The 22,500-nt window shown below is 40.8% G+C and overlaps 1 protein-coding gene across 1 annotated transcript in view; it reads right to left on the bottom strand.

The window, feature by feature from the left end:
- LOC138007233 (protein SFI1 homolog) overlaps positions 1-22,500 on the bottom strand; it is a 78,534-nt gene that overhangs the window by 12,329 nt on the left and 43,705 nt on the right. Inside the window, exons 15-27 of the mRNA XM_068854026.1 lie at positions 16,582-16,662; positions 14,459-14,540; positions 13,345-13,437; positions 12,225-12,310; positions 7,622-7,697; positions 4,611-4,706; positions 4,174-4,250; positions 3,961-4,063; positions 2,993-3,089; positions 1,513-1,673; positions 756-830; positions 322-396; positions 1-104 (exon numbers count right to left, since the gene is read on the bottom strand). The exon at positions 1-104 is cut by the window's left edge and continues 16 nt beyond it. Coding sequence (XP_068710127.1) covers positions 1-104; positions 322-396; positions 756-830; positions 1,513-1,673; positions 2,993-3,089; positions 3,961-4,063; positions 4,174-4,250; positions 4,611-4,706; positions 7,622-7,697; positions 12,225-12,310; positions 13,345-13,437; positions 14,459-14,540; positions 16,582-16,662 — 1,206 coding nt within the window. The remainder of the gene's footprint in view (positions 105-321; positions 397-755; positions 831-1,512; positions 1,674-2,992; positions 3,090-3,960; positions 4,064-4,173; positions 4,251-4,610; positions 4,707-7,621; positions 7,698-12,224; positions 12,311-13,344; positions 13,438-14,458; positions 14,541-16,581; positions 16,663-22,500) is intronic.

Raw genomic sequence — 22,500 nt, 5'->3', positions numbered from 1 at the left:
ACTGCTGACCGCAGGAGTCTATTTCGTCTTTCCTCCAAAGCTCTGGAAACTCGAACGGCTTTTCTCTTACGAGAGATTGCGTACTCCAAGATTGCGTAAAACGCCTTAAAAATCAAACAGAGAAATATATGTAACCCCAGATTGGAAGACCAATTCTCCCTCGGGATTGATGAAAACGGAATACATGCATTATGCAGTGGGAAAGCTTCGCAGATGAAAAGATTTTTCAGGGAACTGTAATATACGTATAAGAATATAACGCCAAGATTTGGTCAATCTCTTCAGCAATTGATTAATGCCGTACAACACACAGTCACCCACCTTTCTCTGTAGGTTAACACTCCAATACCATAAGGCCAAAACTGTTTGTCTCTTTTCTTGAACTGCAATGTTATGCTAACGTTATGAAATCCAAAGCAAGGATATCAGTATAAAGAACGTTTATACAATACAATACGTATATCTTATTAGATGTTTTGGTGTGTAGCTAACGAGCCGTTAGCCTCTTTAAAGAAGTCAAACTAGCCAGAATTGATTAAGAACGAGTGTACGAGTACTGACATGTTACTGAAATTGAATGCACCAAGTTAGCTGAGTCGGCTTCAAAACCTGCCATTACGATCTCTTGCAACTTCCACATTCGCTTTTGCAAGGATGAAGATCTTACAATACAAATAGTAACTGAAAGCCGCACAAACCCATCAAAAACGTTTCTCTTAGACCTCAGTTGATTGTACATAATTCCAGCTGCTTACCTGTTTCTTCCATCGCCTGAAAAAAGCTGCAGTAATCCTGCGATTATGAAGCCACATGCTTTGCCTTTGGAGAATCTAGGGGACGAAATCGTATTTGTTTTATCACTGTTACCAGTAATGTTAGTTGCCAGTGTAACAACAAAGAACGGATTAAATGCTTAAAATGAATAATAAGTGACAGTTGATATTAAAAACCATGTTATTTTGGCGGTCAAATGGAAGGAAGAGTCTTAACTATCATGGACTATTATGTTTTATGGTTTAGGATTTATATAGCGAACATATTACAACGTTTCATGGCGGTTTACAATTCTTTCTCTGTGGTTAGATCGGACGTCAGCTTGTAAAGGAGCCTCTGGCATGGCTGCCGCTATCAGTGCATTTATTATATAACTAGCTCCGTGAGCGGACAAGACGAACCAAATCCCGCGCTGTGATTGGCTACCCGAGCGGGGAAGATGGAGCTATCTTGCCCGCTCGGGATTTCTCGCTTAGTCCCGCAAGATCAAAGATAATTTTTTGGTGTTTTATACCATATAATAAATCCTTTATTGACTCCAAGCGTGAGGTTAAGATGACTATATATGGCCTTGTTCTTTTTTTGCGTGTTTATGGACCTCGACTTCGTCTGGGTCCATAAACACGCAAAAAAAGAACTTGGCCAATATCCAGCCATCGCCGACTTATCTGCATTGGTTGACCAGGGTTTGACATAACGCGCGTGCATGCATCATTTCTTAACATGCAGATTTCTCACCTTGATTCTAAAACACAGATGAACGTAACTCTTCCACGTCAGCAACGACCTCTGCAAAAGTGCCTTGTTACGATGGCAGTCAGCCTTATGTTTGAGATTTTTAAGGTAAACAGATCTCCTTGTCAAGGCTGTCCACCCGCGAAATGAACGATATAGTTTACCTGAAATGGTCGATTGCGGAACAACACGTAAATTATTAAAAGTCAATTAAATGGACACAATCTCTGTGTGGACCACCGTGGTCTCAGGCAAAACTTTCTCGGGACTTGAATAAAATGTTTCTACGTATTCATCACGAAGTTTTAAATGTGGTATCTGCAGCCAGAGCCAAAATCAAAGAAAGCTAGCTGGGCGATCGATAAGAGGCACGGAAACATCATTCCTTGTTTTCCTCGACGCTTCGATCACAGCAACATCTTTTACCCACGCAACGATTTTGCCTCTTCACACAGTCTTGAACGCTTGGGAAAAGAAGCGGAATGTGAAACTTGAATTTGGCAAAACTGCATCCAAATATAGGAATCTTTGGAATCTTTGTTTACATATTTTGCGTCATTAGCACAAGGCAATCTCTGAAAATTTGAAACCGAAATGTAATTTGAATCTGAGGCAATGATGCTTTGAAAGTTCGAAATTTTACAAAGAATGTATGGTATGATTAGCGCCTTCCCCAGTCTTTGATGGTCAGTAACTTAGGAACTTTATTCAAGTGTCTAGTCGTTCTAGCGTTGTAGCACTAATTGGGGACACTATAAACTGAAATCAGTAATTAACGCAAATAAAGAGGAGATGGGGAAACCGGAGACACCGGAGAAAAACCTCTCGGTGTAGAGAAGAGAACCAACAAACTCAACCCACATATGACGCCGATGTTCTCACCACTGCGCCATCCCTACACCCTCTGGCTCCTTAGAAATGCTAAAACTTTTAAGGCTTAAAAAAATTGGAGATTAAACTGAGTTTAACAGTCCTTTTTACCTTTTGCAGTCAATTTGTAAATAGCATGATGCCTTCTGTGAGCAAACTCGTATGTTAATGACATAAAATGCAAACTTAACAAATCGAGTGTGGTTCAGCGTTGTCTGTACTCTTATCGACAATGATATTCGTCATTACAGTGGTCAAAATGTTGTTAATTATTATTATTATTATTTACCTAAAATTATTTACCACAATATTCAACGCGAAGGAAAGTTTTTATTTCAGAGCGTGACCAAAATCATGACACAAAGAAAGGAGCAAGCGTTGTCTATAACTTTCTTGCAATGTGATTGGTTTATTTCCCAAAATGGGCGTTCCTGATTGCCTATTACATTGCGTGACAAATTGACGCGAGCATGACGCGTACAGGGTTGTCTAGACTGTTTATCGACAACGGCAAATTAGCCAATCAGATTGCAGGATTACAAGCAATTGTGGTAAAAAAGGAGATTCCCTTATACGGCGCCCTCAGCCTCCCACCATCCACTTTATGTCGCACCTTTCTCAAGTGTCTCCTGAATTTCGTGAACTCGCTGCCACTGTTGCCACTTCGTCACCGCATGTTCAGTCGCAAACACTCTCCAACAAGAGAAACACTGCAATGTGATTAAAAAAGAGACCCAGGCAGTTTATTCGAAACCTTTCTCTGGATTTTCTGGCGAGACTTTTTAAGAAACAAAAGGAAAGAAAGCTCTCGCTGCATTCGATCTTGTGCTTTTGCAGGGCTCGAAATTAACATTTTTAGTAAGGCGCCAATTGGCGACTGATCCAAAAATTTTGGTCGCCAGATCTTAACTTTTAGTCGCCATTTTTTTCACTGATATTTTTTTCTTCATTTTTCTGATGATCATGTACACATGCAATCTTCTTCATAGTCTTAAGTTTAGGTACACTTAAGCTTCTAAGACTGAGATACTAAAACTTAAAAGGAAGCCAGGGCTCGTAAAACATATCATTACGCATTACGAGGTAAATAATCAATGTGAAAGCAGCTTTAGTCACGTTTCCTGTGCTTCCTCCGCTTTTGTTAAGTTTCCATGTAACATCGAGTCTATAGCTTACATAAATAGACGAACCTGAACTTAAACAATCACCAGTTTTCCATATTTTCAGCGCTAAAAAGCCAAGGCTTCGTTGTGAACTTCACGCTTCAATGATTGCACGTGTTGTTTAGTGCGCCCGCAATACCAGCTGCTGAATCAAACATGGCGCTCGATTATGAATGTTGTTATTTCTGTGGGCATAAATCGTGCATTTTATCCAAAACTACGGTTGATTTGCCTTTGAGGTTAAAAGGATGAAGGAAAAAGGTGAAGGTTAGTCGCCCACTGGCGACTAGCTCTAAAAATCTAGTCGCCAACGCTTGATTTTTGGTCGCATTGGCGACCAGTGAGTCGCAATGTCGAGCCCAGTTTTGGTCTTTAAAATGTTTGTTTGTTGCTTTTCTGTGATTCTTGTTCGCCTCACCTTGGTAAGTAGAACCCGATTAAAATAACTTTCTGCAATGTGTTTCTTCTGTCGCTTTTCTTTGCTCTCTTTTGCATTCTGCTTCCACACATAAAACGCAAACCTGAGGGAAAATTTCAAAAACATAATCAAGAATTACGAAACGTCCTTCGGGAGCAATTTACAAAGCCATTGAAGATTTTCCATTCCCTATTTCGCAGAAGGGACACATACCTTAATCGATTTAAATTATGCCATTGAAGCTTCTCTCTGCAATGAGCATCGGCAGTTTTAAATTTGTTGTGATGATCCTCAAAAAACAGAGCAAACAAAAATCATTCAAGATTTGTCACCAACAAATATTCAAATATTGCAGTTAAGCAGCTCTGAAAAAGCCTTTAACAAATATCATGCTTGGAACCTATAAACATGGCATAAGGAAACGTGGAACGACATGTTGGAAATCCAAAATGGCAGCCATATAAGAGGCAAATCCTTTCCGAAACACTTTACAACTTATTAATAAGTAATTTAACAATAAAAAATATGGAGATTTAACGACTTTTTTTTTCAGTGTCAAGAATTTAAAATTTGCCTGTCTAGCCTACAAGTAAGGACAAGAGTAATAACCGTGACAATCTGCAACTGTAAAAGAACACAAAATGTCGTACCTTCCAAGCACTCATCGCAATAGCCAGAAGACGCTGTTGGTAATGAAGATCAACTCGAGCCTGTTTCTGCCATTTCAATTGTCTTTGATGAACAAACTGAAACAATTAAATTGAAAAAATAACCAAATTAAAACAACAAATTAATATAAGCAAAGGTCCCCTTCACAGATTGGCCATTCTTCTATCGTGAATCCAGGTCCAACTAGAATTAGAAAGGCTAAGTTTTCATGAGAACGGAAAACCTCTCGGACCAGAATAGAAATCCAACATTAATGGAGAGATGAAAGATAGACGTTTTTGGGCTAGCCGGTTTTCCTTTTAACGTACCTTAACTCTACTGCATTTCAATTAATATCTTTCCCGATTTGAAGTGAGATGATTTCATTCGATAATTTGGACGAAAGCCACGTCCCAAGGACGCAGAGTACACTTTTGGTTTCCATCGGCCACTTAAAAACGCCTTTGCCCTCAAGCTTCCAGATAAAAACGTTTGAGAAATTTAGGCATCAGAGAGGAAAACAAAGAAATCGGCAATGGTGTTACTCAATGAATTCCCTTTCACTTCAGACCGGGATTTAGCGGTAATCAGGAGACAAATCGACACTTAATACCCTGGGACCGGGCTAGCAAGTAAAGAACAAAGAAAATGTAGAACAAGAGATCCAGGAAATCCCTTTTAGCGTCTGCCCAGTAAGGACATGGGCTCACGCGAGAAAAAAGGGAAATCACTGCTTAGAATGGCAACTGAATCCAAAACCATCGGATTTAATCACCTTCGCTCCGTCAAAAGAAAGCAGGACGAGGGTATTTACGATCTTCAAGGGAACCTCCACTAAAACAACAAATAAACTTTAAACCACAGAACATAATGTTAACACCTAAAATTGTTCAAACGTTTTCCAATGAAAGCGTTTGTATCCGAAAAAAAAAAAAGAATTTCAAAAACGCTTGTTTTGGCTTTCAAATTTCCCGGGCGCCACTATCTTGAATAATTGTGACGTATCGTGGTTGCCCTATTGTTGTGACACAAGGAGCGTTTGTTCTGGAACAAAGCCAAAAGGAGCGTTTTTGAAATTCCTTTTTTGCGAATATGAACACTTTCATTTGAGGAGGTTTGAACAATTTTAATTGTAAACACCATGTTTTGTGGTTTGAAGATATTTTGCTGTTTTAGTAGAGGTTCCCTTTAAGGATAGCCTGCGAACGCCGACGTATTTCCGGCGGTCGTGAGAGAAACGACCGCCGGAAATACGTCTGCGTTCGCAGGCTACTTTAAGGACGGTGCCAATTATTGTTGTTGTGCATACGTTTTGCGCATTTCGAGATACTCAGCTTTCCTGTGGGTGGTGCGTAATTATAAAGGCAGGGGATTCAATAAGGTTCGAAGCAGGATGGCGTATAGGTTTAACACCCAGGCAAAGTTATTGGGAAGGCCGTCGGGACCTTCGCCCCTAGGGGTTCTGGGGGCATGCTCCCTCAAAAAAGTTTAAAATTTTCAAGTTGCAGAGATGTGTTTTCCTGTATTCTGAAGCCCAAAGCAATGTTCTTCAACCGCAGAAAAAACTCACCTTTTTAGACAATTTAATGATTTGATACCACTAGAGCAAGTTTCAATAGAGTGTCGTAAAACCAAAACCGAAGTAATTACTTTGGCCAATCAAAATGGACGGAGACAATCCAGTAAACCAATCAAAACTCGAAGTAATTACACGTAGCCGACACAAAGCGCGGGAAAATGTGCACCCGCGAGCCACGATTGGTTTTGGTTTCACTTCTGGAGGCAATTTGGATTGTGATCTTCGCGATCTTTTTTTTAGGCCGCCATTGCAAAACACGCCATATTAAAAAAATTCAGATGGTCTTTTATGGATTGCAATTCTTTTCGCTATGCGTATGGGGCGATGCGTTCCTGAGTTGAATCGAATGCAGCGAATGAAATTGTGACATTCTGACAGAAAAATATGTTTTATATCACAGAAGACGGATCACGAAAATTTCTTTGACATTAAATGATATTTAGTGCGAAGTTATACCTAGTTCATTAGTCGTTTTAACATTTATATCTTGTAATTCTTGTAATTTTTTAGCATTTATATTTTGTAATTCTTACACGGCATGTCTGAAAACCAGCTTGCTGAGCCATTTACCGTGTTTTAAATAAAGATGATTGATTAATTGATTGATTGATCACGAAAAGGACAAAATTGTCTTTTTTAATCAATCTTTGTACAAAAACAAAAACCAGTCCGTTGAGATGTTGAAAGCAGCCGGGCAAAGTCATGTCCACAACCGGTCAGTTAACCTGGTGCCCGGCCCTTAATGAAACCTCTTTAAAAGAGACATTTTTGAGCGGTTTTAAACTATGCGGAGAGGCAAAACTGAGCAAGTACTCTTGGTATCCAAAAGAAAAATTGCATTTTTCACACATAATAAAGCAATTTATTAAGCACGAGTATACACAGCACTGGACAAAAGAATAACGATTATTTCCTCCGCCAATTGTTAAGCGCAATTTAATGCCGTCTACCAATCATTACCAGTAGCCCACGACTATAATACTAGGTCTATGCAACGGCATTTTTACAGATCAAGCTAATTAAATAAGATTTGGCTTGCGTGACTGAGTGACCATTCTCAACTGGCCACGTCGGAAAATAAGATGACACTCTTTGTTTGTCCCCCCAAATTTTGCATAAGCACTGTTTTGTTTTCTCTTGGGACCATTGTAAGTCCCAAGAGAAACCGGAAACAATGCTTATAGAAAATTGGGGGGGGGGGGGGGGAATTGGGGGTCGGGACAAACAAAGAGTATTATGGTATTTTCCGAAATGGCCGATCTCAAGGGAAATATTTTCTCATGCAAGACTTGTGATTGGCTGGAAAGGTCTGGTTTCGCGGGAAGATCAATCCAAAAATAATTCGGACTGTAAAAACGCCGTTCCACAAATACAAAGAAGTTGTAGGCTCTTAGTTACGGGTTCCTGCAATTACCCATTTCGAGTTTGACTCACTTCTTTCCAGGCTGTCCACGTTCTTTTTAGCAAATGAATGTAGTAATGCCTCAATGATGAACGCTGCACACGACGACTGTTGGAACGAAACAATATCCAAAGGTTAAGTTTGCAAGCTGTTTATAAATTAACGACCACGGTTTTTACTGACACCGCGCTTACAAAAATACTGCATACAAACAAATAATTGAGCACAAACAACCAAAGCTATAAACACTGAGTTATGATTCCATAACCTTAGCAGAGGACAGTGAAATGTGGTTAATTTTACATAAAAAATAGGCACGCATAGCGTACGTGTGGTAGTGCAGTAACTTGACACAGTGCTTTATTCCATAACTGTCAACTGTGCTGCGTTTTGTTTTCCAGGGGATTCAGGTTGTCTTTGCGTAATATGTAGCTTTAATAGCACACGATATTGTTTTGGTATAGTAAATCATTATAGTGCCATGGTTGACGTCTTAAATAAATAGCCCCCTGAGAAGACATGTGGTTACTAGAAAAATAGTAAACCCAGAAAGATTGAGTAATAAAAGGTAATCGAGAAACATTGGCTTCGAGGCTGAAATGTTGGTCATTTCCAAATTCCCTTCAACTTCTTTTTTATGGCAAGTTTCAGCGTGTACTCTGAGCGTCTGACAGCTTTTCACGACAAAAGTTCACTGACGTTACGCTTTAGTATGTCAGTTTTTTCTTTTGTACTTTTGGCTGCACAAGTAAATTGCAAAATCGAAAGTGGCATCGATTTCAGAGGCCGCCTGTGATCAAGTTACCTTGCGTGTTACTAACAACGCACGAAACAAAGTATACATCGGCGACAAAATGATGACAAGACACCGGGTTTTGGTTGTTGTTAGTTTTTTCTTTCTTTCAAGTGTTATAAAGTTCGACAAGACATGTGGAAATTCAACCCAAAGACCACAGTCATCAACCCTTCAGGTTGACCATTGCTTCTCCAAAGTCAAAAATTCACCGGCTCTCATAGACGAGGTTATGTAACACCAGGTAATTCCATTTGGAAATAGAATCTGTTTCCGTATTCATCAGCGTAACAATTTCTTGCCGATTTTGGGGCTCATTTGTTGAAATTCAAGCACGCTTCCAACAGACGTGTTTACTGTTGTGATTTATGCACGCACTGCAGGCCTTTTGCTGTCATGGACTTACACTCTTACAACCCGGTGACAGTGTGTAGTTTACAGTGCAGTACCACAATAGATTGATAAACTTGTAAGTAAAAATTACGAAATTACAATTACTTAAGGTAAAACTGTTCCTTAGTCTGTTGTACTGCACTTTGGAATTTGAAAAGATCTTTCAGTTCTTAGTATCATACTGTGGGTGTTCGATCGCTTTGGCAGACAGGTTGTCATGTCAAGTGTGCTCTTTACAACGCTCCGAAGATCAAAAGCTTGAAAACGTAAATAAAAACAAGGTTTTTTCCTAAATGTTTTTGCAATTATACTGTTCGACAAGTGAACAGCCAACGAATTAACAGTCTTTCCCAAAAATGCTTAGTATTTTTAGGTGTCCTTTGGAGGAATGAAAATGAAATTACAGCCATGAAAGTTTGAGTGAGAAAAAACGGCGGCGGATGGACATTGAACGTTGAACGAGAATGGAGTTGATTTTGCCGCTGAATCGAGCGAGATCCTTCAAAATAGCATCTAATGCTTCGTTAGCCGAAGAAATTATTTGTCACGAATAATAGAAAAAGTCTTTCCGCGTGGGCTATGTGGGGAGCATGACCGAAACCAGTCCAGCCCAATACGAATGGTTTTTATGGTATCGCGGCTGTATGGCTTTCCTGCAACTTTTCTTGCTTCCAGGAAAAATCGCCTCAACGCACAGGACAGTTCCGTCGACTCCATGTTTTCAAGAGTCTTTTGGAACCTCTTTTCTTTTCTCCACGATAAAAATTGGACGAAAATTATATAACGTAGTAGCTTGGTAAATAGACTCTGTCACAAAAAATGTTAGGCCCGTTTTAAATGTCGCATTTTATATGTGCTGAATCTAATGCAAATGAGAAAAACCCACTGTTTTCGCTCATTTGCATTAGATTCGGCACATGTAAAATGCGACGTTTAAAATGGGTCTAATTAACCTTTAGTTTGTTTATGCTAAAAACAAAACTCAATTCAAAGACGTTGACAGCATATTTTGTGGACGTTTTCGTGTTGCCTGGTACGGCATTGTCAACCAGCTTTGTAATTTCTCCATCACTCAATGGCTTCTGCAAAACGATTTTTTTTTGTCTACCAAGACCAATCAAAAGTTTAGCTTGAACGGTTGCTTGTTGCCTGGTTTTTCTTTCGTAGAAATGAAATTAGACGACGGATATCAAATCGGACGGCGGATATTCTCTGATAACCATCGTCCGATTTGTATGACGTGATCAGTTTTACCGAATGACAGCCCGCAGAAATTAATCGGTGGGTTATAATTAACAATTATTCCATGAGTGCGCGTTGGATATGAGATGATAGATAGCCAACGAGGCGCGTAGCGCCGAGTTGGCTATAATCATCTCATATCCAACAAGCGCGAGTGGAATAATTGTTTTATTAAAAACTCCCCCAAAATATAGAAAACTAGACAACAATAGCAATGCCGTGTTTGTACATCATGGTATAATGGCTCATAACCCATGATGGCTTAGCCAATCAAAACTCTCGAATTGCATTATCCAATGATCCAGTTTTTAATAATGTGGAATACCCAACATGCATATTTTCGTGACAGGTCGTATGCAAATGACGTAGAATTGTAACAGATCTTTTGATGAAACTTTCGCTCGTTTTAGCTTTTTTAAAAAGGAAAGCCTCTTGGATACTTTACTGACGAATTCCGCTACATTGACTGTTTCATTTGAGGTCATGTGAGATGTTCAGACCGAGCAATTTGACTTTGGAAACAACATCAAAAGGTTTACCGTTGACTAAGTACCACACGTGGTAAGTCTGGAGATGACTTAGTAAATGATAACCTTATTTCTTTAATTAGATTTAGATTTCGTCACGCTGACGACGCAAAAATCAGAAAAACACGCGCGGTTCACGCTTTACGCGCCATACTAGTGCCCAGCTTGCGCGCGGCCCTAAAACTTTTGGGAGACTCCTAAAAGGCCCATTTTCACCCTAGACGCAACGCGATCGTTTGTTATTATTTTAAATCTCGAAAAGCGTATTCGGATTGGCCAACTATTTTGTGGCGCCAGTTCGTGTCCTTGAAACAAAGAAACATCGCCATTAGCCTGATCCTCGCGTGGTTATAACCGAATGATTTTAACAAGTGAAACCGCTAAAATTACCTTTGATCTTTATGCAGTCGAGTGATTTAGACATTGGAGAATCACTGGAGCGGAATTTTTATGGTTCGGCTGTTCAACAAGATGAATAGAACAATTCTGAGGTTTACGAGCTTGGTGACATTATTTCAGTGCTAAAATGCATGGCTTACTTTAAACTTACTTTTACTTTGTCAATTTCTCGATTTGTTAGAATACCTGGGACGCAGAAATAAAATGCTCTTGCAAAGACGCTTGTGCTCAGAAGAGTGGCAAAGGTTGCTGTCTTTGTGGAGCGGCGAGCAAAACGTGTTCGCCGCAGCAATCCTTCATGTTGTTCAATACTATTCGACTTTAAATAGAAATGTTATAAACAAATATAGACATAAAATACTACAATAAAATTTTGAAATGATAAGTAGAGAACGCATTCAAACCAGGACCTCAAAGATTTATCGACGGATAGCTTCTAACAATGAAGATTCTGAAAGGCTTTCTGACATTTCTCAAATGTTTGTAATTTCGTCATACACGAAATTATGGGGGACGCGCGGTGAATCCTGGTTGAAAATGGGCCTTCAAGCACGCGACGTTTTTGAGAGGCGGACGGCAACAGGAAGTGAGCTGTTTTCCCTTTTAACTAGTCTTCACACAGCCATTGCTAAGTATCTTTTCACCATTACAGATGATGAGTTAAAAAACCTGGGAGACACTACTGTCCTGGCATGCGAAATGTTCACTTCCGGTTCCGTGTCAAAAACGTTGCTTGCTAAAGCTCCCTATTGACGGCCAACAACTCCCAACATTGTTGGGTGTTACATCATGTTGCGTCCGTTTCCACACCCTGCTGCATTTTGTTGGGAATTGTTGCACGAATTTTGAAACTGGTCAAACTTTTGAGCCAACAACTCCCAACATTTTTTTTGTTCAGTGACCGCCGAAACGTAGCGCAACAATGTTGGATCCGTTTGTACCGCTCTTCCAGCATTGTTGCGGCCACACACGCGCTCTATATAATTATGGTCTCCATGGAGGTAGCAACGCATTAACACGTTGAAATCAAAATGGCAGCCGAATTTTGTAAGTTTACAGTCTTATGGGTCGTATCCTTCCCATAATAAACTACGCGTCCATACATTGTTGGGGGTTGTTGCGCCGTCCGTTTGCACACAATTGCCAACACCGTCCAACATCTGCAGAACCGGCATTCCCGGTTTTTCAACATGCCTCGCAGGCTGGAACTCAGATATGTTTGAACAATGCCAGCTCCATTGTCCACCATCACAAAACAGTATCATGCAATAATTCCCTTACCTGTCTTTCATCTCAGAGTTGAATTCCCTCCATCTTGCAATTCCCATTGCAAGCAATCTTTGTTTATGATGACTGTCTGCTGCAGCCTAATAAAGATAATGGAATTAATCATGTATTAACTCATTAAAATCAACAAAAATTTTCCTTGCTAAAATAAAAATTGGAAACATGAACCCCTAATGCCTATCACTTTAGAACATTCTGACGTCACAATAACTTTCATAGCTTGATGCAAACATATTATGTTGTTTTCTTTACATAAGAGGCAGCAACCAGCCGCATTTTGATCCACAAACAAACAAGGGGGAGAATGGATTCAACATAGGGCTGCCATGTTAGAAACTGCTTTGCAAAGACTCAGTTCTTTGACAAATGTTTCCCATATTGTAAAGCCAATAGGAAAGCGAGTTTTTAGGAAACAGATCACAAAACAACAAGTTGTTTGGGACTAGAGCAGACAGTAATCAATTGCAGCGTAAATTTTTGATGAGGTGATAAACATTTTGAAATGAAATGAACGTATGGATCTAGTACCATTTTAATAATAACTTTTAAGAGCGCTGAGAAATCACTCTCAACACATGAAAAGGTCTTCACGATTATCAATGTTTCTGAGGAAAAGGAAACCTGAGTTAAAGCTGAAAAGTAATGTTGTAGTGGGCGAAGGAAAGCGTAGACGGAGAATGAATGCTATTTATGCTATTTATTCTAAAGACTGAAGAGCTTTTATTGGCTGACCGCGCAGTAAAAAGGAATTATGAGGAACGTCACAAGTTTAAAAACCAGGGCCCGGTTGTTCAAAAGCCGATTAACGCTAATCCCAGATTAAAAATTAACCCAGGAGTTTATTTCTCTACTCCCAAATGCTTTTCAATGCTGATATTCGCTGAAACTTTACATCAGAGGAAGTCAATCTTGGAAAACAAAAATAAGCAAAAGAAACTTTTACCAAAAAGTTGAAAACACGAAACTAAAGTTTACGCTAATCCTGGATTAAGTTAAACTGCTTTCGAACAACTGGGCCCAGAAAAACAAGATAAAAAAAAATTGGACACCAAAACATGAGAATCACTCAGTTATCACCCTGACTTCAAGAACGAAAACGAAATACGATAATTACTTCAAGCTCTCTTTCACGCAGCTTTTCTAGCGCTCTCTGAAGCCACCTCCGAAGGCAGCGTCTCTTTATGACCTCGTCATTATGCAAAATAGCCTACAAAAAAAAAAAACATTTTACGGGATGAAATAACACACTTGTTTTGTTTACAGGATAAACAACAATAATAATTCTTCAACGAAGTGGAGGCACATAGCACCGAATATTTACAGAGTCGTGTATATTCCAGAGAACTGAGCTGAATCTAGGGGTTGACAACATTACATACCGAAATAATTACAAATATGGGAAACCATTTTGTTTCCTTGGGCTCAGGGATGCTCATAGGAGAAATACTAGGTGCGGTTACACACACCATGGTAAATCCATTTCCCATGGTAAATTATGCCGTGGTACCTCACACTTGGGTTTAGCATACCGTGTTAACCTGCGGTCACACGTTACGAAGATTACCGAGGTAAAAAGAAATCTCACGCCATTCATTGGCGGGAAACTTAATCACAACTTCATTAGCATCGTGATTGGTTCTTGTACGTCGGGCATCAAAAAACCCTTCCAACTTACACGTTAAATGTCATGGGCGCTTCGTCTGATCGTTTTGAAGTATCCATGGAAATTTACCTTGGGAAATGTCAGTCACACGCACCAAATGCAGTTCCCCGCGGTGAAGGGTCATTTACCGCCGTGAAAAGTGCCCCTCGTAACCGCACCTATTATTTTAGTAATCACACCCGCGTTAAACAGCCAAGATGCATGAAAATAACGATCAGTTCACGCAATTTTTTATAACAGTGGACTATATATTTGTAGTTAACCAGGAAGGTGCATCCATAAAGATGTCTCACAATGAACTGGAATTCGTTAGCTTTTTAAGACACAAGTGCGAGTGTATGGGCGAGTTTGGTGTTCAACCAAATTACCACGAACAGAAAAAATTAATTCAAAAGGCGATACTAAACGGAAGATCCAAAAAGATGGGAGCTAGGTGAAAACTACACTTACTGACCTTTACTACCGCATAGAAACTCATCTACTCCACGCGGGAGTAAAAACCCGACGAGTTCTTTCCCTTGCTAAGAATAAGCCTCGACTAGAGAACAAAAACGAGGATACATACCATCCGTTCCATCATTCTGATGTCCATGGTAAGATGATATTTTTTCCACCACATGTAAAACATTTTTGCCTGAAGTGCCTCCCTGAAAAATACTTTCCAATTTAAATCCCTTCAACGTGACATATATCGCACCAGTGGATATAATTTTCTGTACTATGGATGGAAAATGCTAACAACGGCATGTTAAAAAAAGGTAAATTTCCGAACCATAAAACAAGGATTTGAATTTTATTTCGCGTTAATGGGCTAATTGTAAAAACGCAAAGGTTGTATAGAAAGGTTGATTGTCATTAAGCCCTGTGTAATTCACCACAAACTGCAGTGCTGCAGTTTTGCAAAAAAGGAGACTTTTGCACTCGGTGCGGACCCGTTTTGGCGATATCTTCAATACAGACTTGTTCCTCCTAATCGTTACCTCGGTCTAGGGGCACATACAGGGTTCCCACTCTACCATGAAAACAAAATTGCCCGATTTCTTCCTGACTTTTCCCTGACCTAATCTCAGTTTTAGGGTTTTCTGCTAATCCGAGGACAAGAAAGACCAATATTATTTTAATGTTCAGTCAGTTTACCGACAGTAAATTTTGCATTGTTGTGCCCAATATACAAAGCACATGGATAGCAAGGAAACGTCTTTTAAGTGGCTTTAAATCAAGAAAATTTATGGAGATGAGAAAAATAAAATTTCCATAACTTTGCTCTTTTTTCAAATTCCCTGACAATTCCCTGACCTTTTTGAAACTCATTAATAATTCATAAGGTTATTAGCCAATCGGAGAGGCCCATTTTGGTCAGGTGCATGTATCTTGATACCCAATGAAACTACAGATCAAAAAACGCTCGAGTTAGTTCAAAAACTGATCAGGACACTGCTCAAGATACTTTAAATGAATCTTTATGCTAATAAACCTTCGGGAAAATTATCCGCACACAATGCATTTTAAATTTTCACCAATATTCAAAATAAAACTTTAGCGTCCGGAGAATTAAAACAAATTTGGACACCCAATAGTTCCGCGGCAGAGCATCCATTTCAACAATGTCTGCATTCAAGGCTTGAACCTTGTGTAGTTCGTAGTGTTTTGAAAAGTTCACCGCAATCTAAACTCGGCACTTTTAATTTAATTTAATTTATTCGCCACAATTCATGAAGTGGCAGGGGAGAGGAACAGAACTTTCGTCCCAATTGACACCTAACCCCTCTATCCATAGATCAGACCACGACACCGGGAACCCCATGCCCTACTCTTCTCGAATTGTGTGTGAGTTCTTTAACGTCCCACAGCATTTATACCCAAGGGTTATGAGACGGGACCTACGGCTTATAGTCCTTATCCGAGAAGACTTTAAAGTCTAGCCATTCGCAGATGTCGTTACAAAGGCAGCACTTTCTCCTCAGTTATTTAAAGACCCTGAGCGTTGGTCCGGCCGGAGTTGAACTCACGACCTCCCGCGTGACACCGGTGCACGTTACCTCTCTATAACCTCAACCATTCGCCGAAAATCTTCACAGCCCAATTATTTTTAAATTTAGTTGAAACTGGAATGGCCTCGTTAACCGAATCACTTTCTTGAGAAGAAGATTTTGGCAGGCGAAAATGACGTGATTCTGACTCGCTCTCCATCACGTCCAATTATGTAAATGTATTCAAACGTTCTACCTTTACAAATTACTATCACTTGTCTGATTAAACAAAAGATCACTACATTACACTCATACATAGTTGAAAATGGTTGAGAAGTCATGTCAAAAACTAGTGCTTCGTATTTCATCAGGGCTTCCAAACACCTCGAAACAATAAAAACACTCCGCCTAAGGCTTCGTGCTTTCATCTGTTTCTTGGTGTTTAGAACCCCTGATGAAACACTCACACTCGTTTTTGACATATTACTTGAAAATTTTCAGATTTCCCTGACTTTTCAAGGTGAGTGAAAACCCTCATATAACAGTTAAAATGTTAGTCCCATGGGTGAAATGATTTACATATACAATGAAAAGTAACTGAGGTTAGCTCCACTTCAAAGTTTGAAAAAAAGGAGAACTAGGAGAACACATGATCCGGTAAAAAAGGATAAAACAAAACCATATCTAAACTTCAAAACACAATATTCCGAAAACTCACCGTCTGAACTTTTCCGCAGCAGAACTCCTCTCCTTGTTGGAATGCATCAAATCCACAAACAGCATTATTTGACATAAATACCTACGAAATGCAGAGAAGATAACGTTAGGATATCCAAGAAAGCAATAGACTGTGCCTGGCATAATGCAAATTAGTATAATTACATAGGTGATTATTGAAAATTCTCTGCGCTGACTGGCTGCGCTTGAGGTGATTATTACGCGATAATCACCTAAGCTTTTTTTTTCAAAATGGCCGCAAGCCATTTAGTCGAGGTGGCGAACCACGAAATTAATTGTTTTAAAGAAAATGCATATTTTTCAAATAATAACCTTATGTGTGTAATTATTCACTACACCTTCGCTGAATAATAAATTCTTTAATTAGAAAAATTTTGAAACAAGTGATAAGCCATTCACAAGTAGCAAACCATTCACAACAAGCCTCAAGCTTATCTGAGTGTTCCGAAGATATTGGTTGTCCTGTGCATCTGTGCGGCGCGTGCGCACTGAGTTTTGTCTGAGCACGAGGTTTTTGAGGTCTGTTATGTTTACCTGTACTCGATGGAAAGTTTTGTCGATTAAAGGTCGTTAATTGTTGAAGTTTGAAATTGTTTATTTGTTCGGACATCACTGACTGTGAAGTGATAAAAACCCTGACGACACATCTGGTAGCAGAGCGAGGTTTTATTTACGTGGATTCGACCTAAATTTGTCAGGATTTATTAGCGATTATTGCAATGAATAATGACTGAACGATTGCAGCAGGATGAAGCAGAGACGAAGCAGGACAAAGCAAGAGCTAAAGGCGCTTATACAAGGACAAGAACGAAACTGATGATGATCATAGAAGGCCGACTATCTTCAAACATGCAGGTTATGGAACGTTTTGACTTTTTTCTGCCCTTTTTGAGGATGTGGCTCGTGCGATCGGAAATTTAGAAGTATACATATTGTGAGACGAAGGGCGACTCAGTGAAACTTTGTGCATTATCCAGCGAGCTACAAGTTTTGGAAGATGATTTTAGTGAAGTCGAAAAAATCGTTGAAGGATATTTGAACAGCAGCCCAAGAAAACGTAGTATTTTACGAGTTTCTCGATCAACGCCCACCGAACAATCGTCGATTAAGGAACAATCAAAACGGATCGAAGAAGAAATTAGCAAGCGGAAAAAGGAGCTCAGTAAAGCGGCCGTTCAAGAACTGGAGAAAACCTACCAAGATTGCCAGAGGGAATTGGAGCGGAGATTCTCTAAAGTACAAGTTGTGAAAGAAGGAGCCCAGAGGAGTAAGCAGCTTGTTGACAGTAAAGTATTTGAGTAACGTCGGAACCGTGAGGTGATCATTATATGTTTGCAGGAGCTGAGACAACTACTTAGGATCGGTTCTAGCCGAAGTTTCTACCTCAAACTCAGGGACAAATACGTCAATGTCTGGTTCTGTTAACAGCAAGGCCTCATCATCTTCACCTTTACGTGGACTTTTTTTTCATCGACTCCTTTTGTTCCTCAAAACTCATTGCCTCTGGAGTCTGCTATGGCGGAACAAGCGTTCAACTTTCAACGCCAACCCTTGAATGCACCTATTGATTCAGCTCAGCACATACCAGGTCAGTGTTCATCCTTACATGTACCTCCATCATTTGTGCATCGTCATAACTTCTATGTGCCGGGAGCTACGAGTAGCAATGCACAACAGCCTATTTCAAGTTGTAGTCAAGTTCAGTTGGTCACCCCCGAAGTTGGCCAGCCCAATGTTTCTGCCAAAGACCAACTCAGTTCTGATTTCTCCGCTTACTTAAAAAGGGTAAGCTTTCCAAGGTTCTCTTGGAACAAGAAAGACTTTGAAGGCTGGAAGGCCGCTTTTATGTCCTGTGTTGACAAAGCAGGAGCAACCCCAGAGTACAAATTGTTGCGTTTGCGAGAGTGCCTTCAGGGAGAGGCCCTTAAAGTGGTGGAGAATTTAGGACATTCTGCAGCAGCTTATGAAGCAGCTAGGACCCGCCTAGAGCAAAAATATGGTGGAAAACGTAGGGCTTTGGAACTACGAATGGAAGAGCTTCACGTCTTTAAACCAATTAGAGAAGAAAATGAAAAAGACCTTGAGAGTTTTGCTGAGCCACTGGATGCAGTTGTTGTCAACCTTGGTAGATGCTGGACAGGCAGGAGAGCATGGGAGTAGTTCCTTGTACATAACGCTCCAAAGAAAACTGAACAGGAGCCTCCTTGCTAAGTACAAACAATGGGTTACAGATAATGAGAAACGTACAAGATTTACAGTGCGACGCGCCTTACCGTGGCCACCACTAACAAATTTTTTTTTTTTACAAATCAGCCGCCAATAAGGGTGCGAATTTGATTGACAGTCACGCTTCCTTGCAAAGGTTGTACGGTTGAACAACGTTGAACACCGTTGCATGGGTTGTTGAGTTGACGTCAGTTACACGTAGTTGTCAAATTTGAAAGTTTGTTAGGTGGCCACGGTAAGGCGCGTTGCACTGTAACAGAGTTCACTGACAGAGAATCTGAATTCTTGAAAACAGCATCAGAGATTATCTCCGGTATCCAAAAAAGCAGTGCCAAGCAAGACAAGCCGTTGTCGCGTGGACAGACCTTTGTAACCCATACAGAATCTTCTCCCAAGAAAATGTCAAGCAAGAAGTGTAAGGAATGCTGTAGGCAACACGGCCTGTGGGGGTGTCAGAGGTTTAAGAAAATGGCAATGCATAGCCGCTGGGAAGTCGCCAAGGAAGCATAAACTGTGTTTTCGTTGCCTTTCCGATGGTAACAGCGGAGAGAGCTGTTTAAGAAGTAGAATGTGCAATTTAAATGGGTGCAGATCTTTCCACCATCGACTGCTTCATGAAGATCCAGCTGCAGAGAGGAATGACGGTAGTCCAGAACCCAGATTGGGTCAGGAAGAAGTGATGACAAGAGATCATCCGACAGAAGAGGAGGCAGTTCAGAAAACACTCACTACGACTACACCATAAAAACATGCAGTTCCATCTGCATTTATGGTCCTGCAAACTGTGACAGTGTATTTAAATAATGGCACCAACCGGGTTAAAGTAAACGCTCTTCTAGACGAAGCTAGCAGTCGGTCGTACCTTAACAGTGATGTTGCTTCTGAACTTGGATTGGAAGGGAGGCCGCATGAGCTGACTGTGAGTGTGCTAAATAACAACCAAGAGCGACTAGACACTTCAGTGGTGGAGATTGAATCCAAAACAGCTTTACTTTCTTCATACATGACTCAGATAAGCTGAACTGTCTCATTCGTCGTTTCTGCGACATAAATGAACCCAAACGCGTACAGCTTGTCAAAACTGAAGAGAAACTTGCCAGAGATACCGTCGCGAAGACAATCGCTTTTGACGATGGCCACTATAGTGTTGGCTTGCCCTGGAAGACCGAAAGACATGAATTACCAGACAACTTCAAGATGGCCGTACGCCGGCTCCAGAACACAGAGAAGCGGCTTCACAGATATCCTGAATTAAGTGTTGCTTACAGCGAAGTAATGCAAGCATACCAAGACAAAGGCTACATCCGCAAGGTCCCTCCAGAAGAAGAGAAACCTCTGCAAGTTTGGTACCTTCCCCATTTTCCCATTTTGAGACCAGACAAGTCGACAACGGAGACACGAATAGTTTTTGAAGTGCTAGAGTATGTTCCATCTGCTGATTGTGTTGATCAGGTTGATCTTGACAAGGGTGACCTGCCTGTAAAGACGTTGGGTGTGTTATGGTCTCCAAAAGAGGACTGTTTCAAGTTTCAGGTTGACCAGCCCTGCATTGAACAGTACAAAACCAAGCGAGGTTTCTTGAGCCAGGTAGCGACCATGTTCGACACTCTTGGTCTCTCATCACCGTATGTAACCTGGGCTAAGATCGTTTTGCAGGATATGTGGGCCAGTGGAGTTGACTGGGATGAAATGGTGGATGGGATTCTGCTAAGGAAAGCTAACCAGTGGTTTGTAGAGCTGCAAGAGCTGACATGCCTTCGCATCCCTCGTTGCTTGAGAGAAGAAACCAAAGGCAGAGAAATCACACTGCACACATTTGTGGATCCATCACAAGAGGCTTATGGGGCAGTGACATATGCCAGAGTTGCTCCTCTCCAAGCTGTAAGCATCCCACGGTTAGAGCTCATGGCTGTAGTGGTTGGACGTAGGCTTGGTGAGACTGTGGGAGCGTTCTAAACATCTCCAATTCTGAGTGCACTACCAAATCTGAATGCACTCTACTGGATCCGTGGGAGAAGTCGTAGATTCAAGCCTTTTGTAGCAAATCGAGTAGGTGAAATCCAGTTGCTGACCAGTCCAGTTCAGTGGAGGCACGCACCAACAAAACAGAATCCCGCTGACTTCTTAATACGGGACTCAGGGTCACCAGTTTCGGGGAAGACGAAAAGTGGTGGAATGGTTCCTTTTTCTTAGCAAAGGAACCAAGTGAGTGGCCAGAAAACAAGATTGAAGCCAAACAAGAGCCAGACAGAGATGTTAAGAAACTACATAGAGAAAAGGAAACCATGCGAGACCAAACATTTGTCACCTCAACTAAGGAAAAGGAAAACCGTTTGGATGCAACCAACTGTCGACTGCCACCAAGTTTTCGTTCGGGTGGTCCCCTTACGCCCGACGAAATTGTTACTTCGGAGATGCACTTCATTAGAATTGCCCAAGAAGAACCCTTTCATGAAGACAAGCATGCCCTAAAATCAGGAAAGAAATTACCACGGGGATCTAAATTGTTACCGCTGAAGCCAGTCATGGATGAGGAAGGGATTCTTAGGTGCGACAGGAGATTGAGCTATGCCACCTGCTTGCCATGGGAGTCTCGCTACCCCATAATTCTTCTACGAAGCCATTGAATTACAAAGCTTATAGTCAAGGACAGTCATCAACAAAGCAAGCATGGGCTAACCAATCAAGTGCTGGCCCACCTGTCGACGATATTGGATAGTTTCAGCCAGAGAAGCTATCAGGCAGTGGGAGAGAGTGTATGCAATGCAAACGAAGAAGAGCTGCCCCAGCAAGACAAATTATGGCCTTCCTACCAGAACTGCGCACTCGAAAGTCCCTACGCGCATTCAGCCAGATCTCAGTGGATTATTGCGTTCCTTTCTTCACCAAGCATGGAATAGGGTAGATTTGTCACAAAAAATACTTACGCTTGTTTACTTGCCTCGCCACTCGCGTTGTACATTTGGAAGTAGCTTACACTCTGGACACTGATGCATTGTTTCGAATGACTTCACGCTGTGGACTTCCGACAGACGTAGTTTCAGATGATGGGAACAACTTTATCAGGGCGAAAAATGATTTTAAATAACTGGAAAACCTAGATGCAGCCAAGATCCAGGAGACTGTAGGAACGTACAGGGTAAAATGGTATTTTAAGACTATTATAGGGACATAATTAGTGCTCAATAACACGAGTTTCAGGCGCCTTTATGCCAGTCCCAAAAGGTGCCTGCATAACATAAATAGTTCATGATATTTGAGAGAAACGGGGTTATATTTATTTGAAAGTTTGGAGCAGCAATGAAATTGAATATGGCTTAAAATGCTCCAACAAGAGGAGGATTGAATGGTATCCCATAGTGCAGAGCGATTCCTCTTATATTATCAACTGAAATCGTGACGTAATCAGTATCTTCCAGCCACAACGCAGAGGTGAGCAGTGATGGAGACTACCACGTGTTTACAAACAGACGTTGGCCTTCGGCTCTTAAGCACTGCGAGTCGGAAGAAAAATTTGCTGTCAAGTTGAATGATTTTACATGTGCTATATTGAAATGTAGGGAAGTTTATATGAGCTACATCGAGTGCTTGAGCGAATTGAACGGCGACGATCAGTAATACCCGATGTTGTTGAGAATCATTCTGTGGATGTGTACGTCTTTCTTGCTGGTTT

Source organism: Montipora foliosa, chromosome 6 (assembly GCF_036669935.1).
Source record: "Montipora foliosa isolate CH-2021 chromosome 6, ASM3666993v2, whole genome shotgun sequence".
In the NCBI taxonomy this organism is placed as follows: Eukaryota; Metazoa; Cnidaria; class Anthozoa; order Scleractinia; family Acroporidae; genus Montipora; species Montipora foliosa.
This window is presented reverse-complemented; position numbering and strand designations above follow the sequence as displayed.